At 42.6% G+C, this 10,000-nt stretch overlaps 1 protein-coding gene across 2 annotated transcripts in view; it reads left to right on the top strand.

Annotated features, from left to right (window-relative positions):
* Positions 1-10,000, top strand: part of LOC135109018 (uncharacterized) — a 160,338-nt gene that overhangs the window by 73,016 nt on the left and 77,322 nt on the right. For both annotated transcript variants that reach the window (XM_064019997.1, XM_064020005.1), the window contains one exon: positions 6,682-7,009. In XM_064019997.1, the coding sequence (XP_063876067.1) occupies positions 6,914-7,009 (96 nt within the window). In that variant the 5' untranslated portion in view covers positions 6,682-6,913. The remainder of the gene's footprint in view (positions 1-6,681; positions 7,010-10,000) is intronic.

Raw genomic sequence — 10,000 nt, 5'->3', positions numbered from 1 at the left:
CTACGTAAAACCACTTAATGCGAGACGATCCGTACTGGAGAAATACAAGCTTTAAATTCTGACCCTGTGAAAACTTACGAGAGAGAGAGAGAGAGAGAGAGAGAGAGAGAGAGAGAGAGAGAGAGAGAGAGAGAGAGAGAGAGAGAGAGAGAGAGAGAGAGTACATTTAGGCTCCAGATTTTTTCTAAGCATGTATCCTTCTAATTCTAATACTACACACCACTTGTGAGCACGGCAGCCTCCCCCACTTTGTTACCACCCGTGCTGATGCTTCTTGAATATTAACACAACCATTCCCTTAGAGCGGTTCAGTTTTTCCCTGCATATATTGTGTTATCTCCTTCCCTGCCGCCACCTGCTGTCAGTTTAGCCTTCCCTGGGTGGAGAAAGTAAACGTCTTATAGAAAAATATTGCGAGATATACAAACATAGAACAAGTCCTTGCCTAACACAGCAGAGAGAGAGAGAGAGAGAGAGAGAGAGAGAGAGAGAGAGAGAGAGAGAGAGAGAGAGAGAGAGAGAGAGTGTCCCATACTTTGAAATGCTCATCTCCCTCACCACGACTGTTTTCAAAAGCCACAGAGATGACTAGCTTGGTTCTCACGAGTGCTTCTCCCTTTGGTAATATAGAATTCTTGTTAATCTGTCACTAGAACCGTAGAAGCACCCTTAATAAACCCTACCCACCGTGTAACTTCAGCAACATGGAGTCTTTGGAAATTAGTGGAGGTGCGGCGCAGTGTTTTAGAGAGAGAGAGAGAGAAAGAGACACAGAAAGAGAGAGAGAGAAGAAAAAAAGGAAAAGCGCATCGTACATCTTCACTCTGCCGTGGACAAAGCGAGCGCCGTCTATTAGCACACCTCGGCACAAGCACGACCAATCAGTAATGACGTCGTGGCCATCATCACCTCAGCACCTGGCGCGGCGCGAGGTGAGGGCAGGATGCGGGCTGTGTCGTGGCTTGTTTATTCGCGCACTGGTGTCCTTTGTCCTTTGCACGGCCATGGGGTGAAAGAGCATATGTGTGAGATTGTTGGGTAAAAGACAGGAGGCGACAGGGAGAGATTGGTGAGTGGATGGACAGTTACATAGATAGATAATAAGTGGATAGGTAAATAAATGGATAGATAAATAGACAGACAGACAGATAGATAGATAGATAGATAGATAGATAAGTAGGTAGATAAATGTTTAGCCTTAGATAGATATTAGGTTAAACGACAGGAGAGGGACAGAGGCAGATAGATAGATAGATAGACAGACAGACAAACAGACAGACAGACAGACAGACAGACAGACAGACAGACAGGCTCAATGCTGTTAGGATATTTGTTTGTGTGTTTTGTTTTGTTTTTCTTCTACTTTTAACATACATTTCATAGACTTTATTAATTGCTAACCAGTCAGGCTCTTTTTAAATAAGGTGTTGTGAAAAAATGCAATCTTCCGTCTGAACCCCCTCAAAAAAAAAAAAAAAATAAATAAAAAAGAAAAAGAAAAGTTGCAGGGAATCATGAACTGTAAAGATAAACACAAGCATCCAGTAAAAGCATCGAATTGAAAAACGAATAGAGGAGGGTGAGAGAGAAAAAAAAAGAGAAAAAAAAAACAGGAAAAGAAAGAAAGAAAAAAAAAAAACTTGGAGGATGTGGAAGAGGATGTGGAGGAGGAGAAGGAGAAACGAAAGGATGAAAAAATAAATCAGAGAAGTAAGGAAAAAAAAAACTTATAGGAAGAAGAAAGAGTAGTAGTAGTAGTAGTAGTAGTAGTAGTAGTAGAAGGAGGAGGAGGAGGAGGAGGAGGAGGAGGAGGAGGAGGAGGATTACAAAGGATTACAAAGGATATCCAAACAGCAACAGACTTTCATATCCTTGCGAGGCTGTTTGGTTAAGTACTTTGAACTGGCTACAGAGTAAAGAGCCAGGATAATACAGCTGAAAGAGAAGGAGGAGGAGGAGGAGGAGGAAGATGAAGAAGAGAAAGAGGAGAATGAGAAGAAAAATGATGAAATCCTAAATATACACAAAAAAAAATCAGATACCGGAATATTAACTGATTTTTTTTCATTAAAGTTTGAAAACCCTTCCATTAATGAATATGTATCCCCTGTGAGCCAAATCAGTGAAGTTAGGAGTCTTCGAGGCGATGTAAACAACCACCTCTGACAAAACCACAGCAACACAACACTAGACGAAACAGAACCTTGCATAATCCACCAGCTATGGAAGTTAGAATACCCTCCATCTAATTATCATATCCCCTGAGAAGGAAAGCAGTGAAATTAGGAGTCTTCGAGGCGATCTAAACCTCCTCCTCTCACAAAACCACAGCAACACGAGACAAAACAGAACCTTGTATAATCCATCAGGTGTTGAAGTTAAGATACCCTCCAGAGAAGCAAATCAACAAAGATAAAAATTTCAGACGCGATTTAAGCAACTTCCCTGACAAAACCACAGCAACACAGGAAAAAACAGAACCTTGCCTAGCCCAGCAGCAAGGAAAAGGGCAAAAAACTGGATACAAGCGGACAGAGAGGCGACAAGGAAGACGATAAGCCATTGTAAGCACTCTCATCACTGTGTCAATACCGGCGTCCTTTTGCAGAGCGTCCCACGAGACATGAGTCAAGCCCCTAGTGGCTGGGACACCCTCATCGCCTTATACCGAGCTGACAGGACTCGCTTCTCACACCTACACACCTCACACCCGCACTCTCTGCTTTCATGAATTGTCTGTTTTATTGTGCTTGCCGCGTTAGAAGAGGAGGAGGAGGAGAAGGAGGAGAAGGTGGAAGAGGAAGAAAAGAAGAACGAAATGAGGAAGGAGAAGAAGAGACAAGAGGAGGTTAATGAGAAAAAGAATAAAACACGAAAGATAGGGAAAGAACAGGAAAGAGAGAAAAAAATGGAATAAGAGCAAGAAAAGAGAAAGAAGAAGAGACTATAAGAAAAGCAAGACAAGGAACAGGTGTAGGAGAGAGAGAGAGAGAGAGAGAGAGAGAGAGAGAGAGAGAGAGAGAGAGAGAGAGAGAGAGAGAGAGAGAGAGAGAGAGAGAGGTTTTCTTTTCACATTATATCGGAAATAGATAACTAGAAAAGAATCCCAGAAAAAAAATGAGAGAGAGAGAGAGAGAGAGAGAGAGAGAGAGAGAGAGAGAGAGAGAGAGAGAGAGAGAGAGAGAGAGATTCCTTCGTATTGTATCGAGTCAGCGCATTCCGATATTCATGATCTCTCAAGAACTTGGACAGAGAAGGCCGACCCATGTTCACCTGTGCCTGGCGGTCGTGGTGGCTGGACTGGTGAAGACTCGCGTGTGTTGAGAGGAAAGAGAAGAGACTTAAAGCTTGTATTCCTTCTGGACTCTCGTGAAGGGTGTGTTTAAAGACCGTGAAGGTTGGTGGTTACTGAAGTTCTCATTGGTGTTTAAGTATCACTGCCACGAATACGAAGAGAACGCCCTTGAAAACTGTACAAGCTTTCACTAGGATTTATTTAATTTATTATGACAAGTAGTCGGGATGAAGCCCAGGGAATAATAGATGATTAGTTAAACTCGTAAGGGTGATTTTCCAATTAATGGTGTAGAATCTTTGTTAAACTATCACTTCTATCATGAGAACTGCCTTGAAAACACCAGAAACTTCCAGCTAGATATATTTTATGACATGTAGTCGAGATACAGCACAGAGACCTTAATAACACAACCTTTAGTAAATGAAGTGATCGAAAGCATGTAACACCAGTGATGTGGAGGAGATCTTAGTGTTAGTAATGAAGATACAACCACAAGTAACGGGCTCAGTGAAGATACGGCCACAAGTAACGGGCTCAAACTTGATGACGAGATTGAAAAGGGAGATAGCAAGAATTTGGTTCACAAAATAGACAGGTAGATGCCTGGAGCACAGGTAAATAGGCTGGTAGTGCTGAGTCAGTAGGGAGCTTATAAGATTAGATAAATTTATGGGTAGGGATGATCAAGTGGGTCTGTATAGGCATGCATGATTAATCCAGGGAGTGCCGCGTGTATAGGGCTGATGGCCACTTGCATCTTTCCTTGTTGTGTGGATTTTGAGTGTCTCGTCGCTGGTTCGAACCCCGGCCGCTTCTCTTTTACAGCTTAACCTTTTGGATTTTTGTCTTTTTTTTTATTTTGTTTTTTTTTTGTTTTTAGTGTCTCAAGTTAATTAATGTTCTTACTCTTGTCCCTTTATTCTTTATTCTATTCTCTCTCTCTCTCTCTCTCTCTCTCTCTCTCTCTCTCTCTCTCTCTCTCTCTCTCTCTCTCTCTCTCTCTCTCTCTCTCTCTCTCTCTCTCTCTCTCTCTCTCTCTCTCTCTCTCTCTCTCTCTCTCACTTAATTCTCGAATGTGTTTTCAAGTTGTCTCCACCTCCTCCTCCTCCTCCTCCTCCTCCTCCTCCTCCTCCTTCGCCTGTCTTGTTCTTTCTGCAGTATATATCTTTTTAATTTCTTCAATTGCGCATTTTCTTCTTTACTTTTTCATCCACTTTTCGTCTCTTTCTTCGTTTTTTCTTCCTCTCTCTCCTCCTGCTCTTCTTCACCCACCTCCTCTTCCTCCCTCATCAATATAACTTACCATATGGGGACAGGTGGAAGAGGAGGAGGAGGAGGAGGAGGAGGAGGAGGAGGAGGAGGAGGAGAGAAGAGGTCGCTGTATTATTATGGAGAGGTGATGGCTGACTCATAGTGAAGGAGGAGGAGGAGGAGGAGGAGGAGGAGGAGATGGCTTGTTCTGGTAAGGATGCGAGGGGGGAGGGGGGAGGAAGGAATGAAGGGAGGGAAGGGAGGGAAGGGAGGAACAGGCGTATCAAAAGGATGGAGAAGAAATGGAGGGACTATTTGTGTGTGTGTGTGTGTGTGTGTGTGTGTGTGTGTGTGTGTGTGTGTGTGTTTCGATCCTCTCACGATTTTTTTTATTTTTTTATTTTCTATTCAACACGCATTCTTCATTTACATCTTTCTTTCCTTCGTTCGTTCGTTCGTTCGTTCCTTCCTTCCTTCCTTCCTCCCTCCCTCCCTCCCTTCCTTCCTTCCTTCTATCCTTTTCTCTTTCTTTTCTTCATTTTTATTATTTATTCTGTTATCATCTGTTTTCTTCCTTCCAATTTCTACTCCTCATTTATTCTCTTTTTCTCTATTTTCTTTTTTTTCTTACTTCTTTCCTTCTCTCCTTCATCCACTGTTCATCCTTTTTGCTTGTGCCTCTGTCTTTTTTTCTCTCTCCATTTAATTTCGGCCCTGATCTTTGTCTCTCTCTCTCTCTCTCTCTCTCTCTCTCTCTCTCTCTCTCTCTCTCTCTCTCTCTCTCTCTCTCTCTCTCTCTCTCTCTCTCTCTCTGTTTCGTACCCACGCATGCATTCTTACAACACACACACACACACACACACACACACACACACACACACACACACACACACACACACACACACACACACACACATGTACAGACTAAAATGCATTTTTTTACGAGAGAGAGAGAGAGAGAGAGAGAGAGAGAGAGAGAGAGAGAGAGAGAGAGAGAGAGAGAGAGAGAGAGAGAGAGAGAGGAGATTCGTGATATTTTTCAAAATCTAAACAATGAAAGATAATAATAATGATGATAATAATTATATGGCGTTACTACTACTACTACTACTACTACTACTACTACTACTACTACTACTACTAGCACCATCACCAACACCACCGCCACCACCACCACCACAACAACAACAACAACAACAACTACAACAATTCCAACACGAACGATAAAAATATAAAACACGATACAGCATAATAGAACCACATAGTATTTAGCGAACAGTAGATAAAAAAAAAAAAAGTTGAAATATATATTGGAGGCTTATATAGGTGAGCGAGCGAAGTAATCTGCAATGAGAGGTTACCAGAATCAATTAGCGCGAGATTCTCAGGTAATTAATGGACGGTTCGAACCTTATTATTAAAAGGTCTGGCCGTGGGAAAGATGGAGGAGGAGGAGGAGGAGGAGGAGGAGGAGGAGGAGGAGGAGGAGGAGGAGAGAGAGAGAGAGAGGAAAGAAGAAGAGGAGGGTTGATGAAGCTTATTTGGGATGTGAAGATTTAGAGAGAGAGAGAGAGAGAGAGAGAGAGAGAGAGAGAGAGAGAGAGAGAGAGAGAGAGAGAGAGAGAGAGAGAGAGAGAGAGAGAGAGAGAGAGAGAGAGATTGGTTGCTAAATCGAGCTAACTGTGATTGTTTATGATAATGAATTTTTTCTTCTTCTTCCTTCAGCTTCTGTTCCTCCTCCTCCTTCTCCTCCTCGTGCTCATTATCTTCATCATCGTTCTTTTCCTTCTCCTCTTCCTCGTCCACTTTCCGGCCACATTTTTCCGTTTTTTATTTCAATTGTAGGCGGCGACTTTTCTTATAATTTTCGTTGTTTTTTGTGACTTTGCCATTATCATCATCTTTATTATTATCATTATTGTTATTATTATTATTATTATTATTATTATTATTATCATCGTTGTTGTTGTTGTTGTTGTTGTTGCATTATTAAGCTACTAATATCACTACCTTTAGCTCTACGTACTACTACTACTACTACTATCACCACCATCATTACTACTACTACTACTACTACTACTACTACTACCACCACCAATAGCACCAGTAACATTCTCCCTTCTCCTTTGCAGATGAGGTCCTACCGAGGAGTGGCGGGGGAGGAGGAGGAGAGGAGGGGAGGCTGAGGGAGGCACGGCTCTGATGGCACCCTCACCCTTACCCTTAAAACAGAAGCCCCAGGTACACCCACACCCCTACACCAAGCCACACCCCTACACCAAGCCACACCTACACCCAACACACCTTTCATAAGTAACACACCCAACACACCCACGCACACAAGTCCACCCACACACCTCCACCATGTCCACCACCACCACCTCCCTTACCTCCACGCCCCCCAGCAGCACCCCCCACGACCCCTACACGGAGATAGAGCTTTACCTGCGACGTGCCCAGGTATGTATTAATTAGCCCTTTAATTACTGACCTCCCCCTGAAGGCTTGTATTCTTTAAACGCCTTTCTCTCTCTCATTACGACTGTTTTCAAAGACCACGTAAGTAATTGATTAAGTTGTGTAGGTAATTATGTCTTTTTTCCCTCTTTTTGCTGATATAGATGAGATGGTACCCGCTTCTGTATATTAAGGGCAATAGTTCTGATATTTGTTTCCTTGTATTTATGTTTTTTTTTTTAATGTTTTGTTCGTGTTCTTGTTCTCCTTGTTATTCTTCTTCCTCTGCTTACCTAAAGTCAGGAGTTGGCGCCATTTACCAGTCTCCTCCAGTTGTTCCTGTTATGTTATTATGTGAGAGAACGTATTTAGGGAAGAAGCAAGTATCCCATGTTATATTCTCATGTAAGGGAAACTAATTAGGGACATGCAAGGGACTCGTATCGTAACTGTCGTGTTAGGAGAGTTTAATGGGGGGAATACGTAAGGGCCCCCATATTATATTGTTAGGTAAGGGGAACATATTAGGGACACTCTGTGGGTCGGGGCGTGTAAGGGAACCGTGTAATATTGTCATGGGGTGGAAGCTTATCTGGGGGACATGTCAGTGTAGCCATGTCGTATTTTTATGTAATGTTGGTATTGACATTTCCCTTCATCGAATTTCCTTCAAAGATTCAACGGTAGTATATATATATATTTTTTTCTCAAGGTACTCGTATTTTCTTATTTCTTTTTATTCCATTTTATTTTATTTTATTTTACTGACTCATCTATTCATACATAACAGTGTATCTAAGACTCATGTCAACCTGTGCAGTGTTTCTGTCCTACCCTTCACTAAACACTTGAGAATATGATGTGACTCGTAATTCTTGATCTTATTGACATTATACACCGCCTGGCAAGTGATGTATGGAGGGCAGAATTTGTACCTAAATAAGTAAGGCTCTTTCACTGTCTCTGCCCAGGGAGTATGAATAAACATGAGACGGCAGAAGTAAGGTTTTGGCTGGTATAGGATCTGAGAGAGAGAGAGAGAGAGAGAGAGAGAGAGAGAGAGAGAGAGAGAGAGAGAGAGAGAGAGAGAGAGAGAGAGAGAGAGAGAAAACAGAGGAAGCTGCAAGAAGCCATCAGACCTACACGTGGCAATCTCTGTATAAAACATGCCTGCCTTTCTCCATTTCTCATCCCCTAAAGAGCAGCACACGAAAAACAATAAGAACGTAAGAAAATGATAAGAACAGAAGAAAAGAATAATAACACAAAAAGTAAATGAATGAAAGAACATAAGAAAACTATACAAACACAAGATAACAATAAGAACTTAAAACACACACACACACACACACACACACACAACAGAATACGTAAAGTTAAATATACCACAGTCTAAACCACCACCACCACCACCACCACCACCAGCACCACCACCACGGCACGCGCGAGGCTGGAGGGAGGGGCTGTAAGTGGCAATGTTTCAGGGTCACCCAGCCAGCACGTAAAGCACTCAGCCTTCACCTCTTTATTGGGACTTGTTGCGGCCCAGGTGTGTGGTCCTGACGGCACATCTAATTACTGGCCAGACAGGTGTGCCACAGGTCGATCAGTACACACACACACACACACACACACACACACACACACACACACACACACACACACACACACACACACACACACACACACACACACACATGCACACAGCTGGTTTGTGTAAGTTAGGGTGTGTGTGGGAGTTGATGTGTGTATGAGAGAGAGAGAGAGAGAGAGAGAGAGAGAGAGAGAGAGAGAGAGAGAGAGAGAGAGAGAGAGAGAGAGAGAGAGAGAGAGAGAGAGAGAGAGAAAGTACAGCAAGATACTAATTATTGCATCAAGGAAACGCCCCGCCTCATTCTTCCTTATCTCTAGGCAAGCACACACACACTCTCTCTCTCTCTCTCTCTCTCTCTCTCTCTCTCTCTCTCTCTCTCTCTCTCTCTCTCTCTCATGTTTTCTCATTTTCTCACTTTTCTCTCCTTTCTTCATTCTTTTTCTTCCTCTTATACATTTTTTTCTTTCGTTTTCTTTTCCATTCTAATTTCTATTGTTTCTTGTCCAAATCTTCCCTCCTCCTCCTCCTCCTCCTCCTCCTCCTCCTCCTCCTCCTCCTCCTCCTCCTCCTCCTCCTCCTCCTCCTCCAAAGCGTCACCAGAGTCCATTATGCGTGACATTTTGCAGCTGGAGAAGAGAGAGAGAGAGAGAGAGAGAGAGAGAGAGAGAGAGAGAGAGAGAGAGAGAGAGAGAGAGAGAGAGAGAGAGAGAGAGAGAGAGAGAGAGGGAGGGGATGAGGAATGGGAAAAGGATGAAGGAGGCAATAAAAGAAAGACAAGGATACAATACATAACATCTGTTGGTATAGGTAAGGCTATCAGCTGATCTACTACTACTACTACTACTACTGCTGCTACTACTGCTACTGCTACTGCTACTGCTACTACTACTACTACTACTACTACTACTACTACTACAATAAGAATAACGCCACCACCACCATCGCGACCAACAACAACAACAACAACAACAACAACAACAACAACAACAACAACAACAACAACAACTACTACTACTACTACTACTACTACTACTACTACTACTACTACTACTACTACTACTACTACTACTACTACTGCTGCTACTTCAACAACCACAACCACCACCACCACCACTTCCTCCACAACAACAACAACAACAACAACAACAACAACAACAACAACAACAACAACAACAATTGATACTACTACAATATTACGAGTAAGGAATGAAGACTGAGGAAGAAGAATAAGAAAACACCAAAACTTAAAAAAAAAAAAAAAAAAACTACAATTTTGCTCTCTCCCTCCACACTAGCCTACAGAAGACAGTAAACAGGGCTTGTAAGTTGATACAGGTATGTTACTGAGGGACTGACACGTGTAGGTCTGCTGGCTTCTTGCAGCTTCACTTATTTATTTT

This window comes from Scylla paramamosain, chromosome 2 (genome assembly GCF_035594125.1).
Source record: "Scylla paramamosain isolate STU-SP2022 chromosome 2, ASM3559412v1, whole genome shotgun sequence".
NCBI lineage: Eukaryota > Metazoa > Arthropoda > Malacostraca > Decapoda > Portunidae > Scylla > Scylla paramamosain.
The sequence above is the reverse complement of the archived record's forward strand: the minus strand, read 5'-3'. Positions and strand labels throughout refer to the sequence as shown.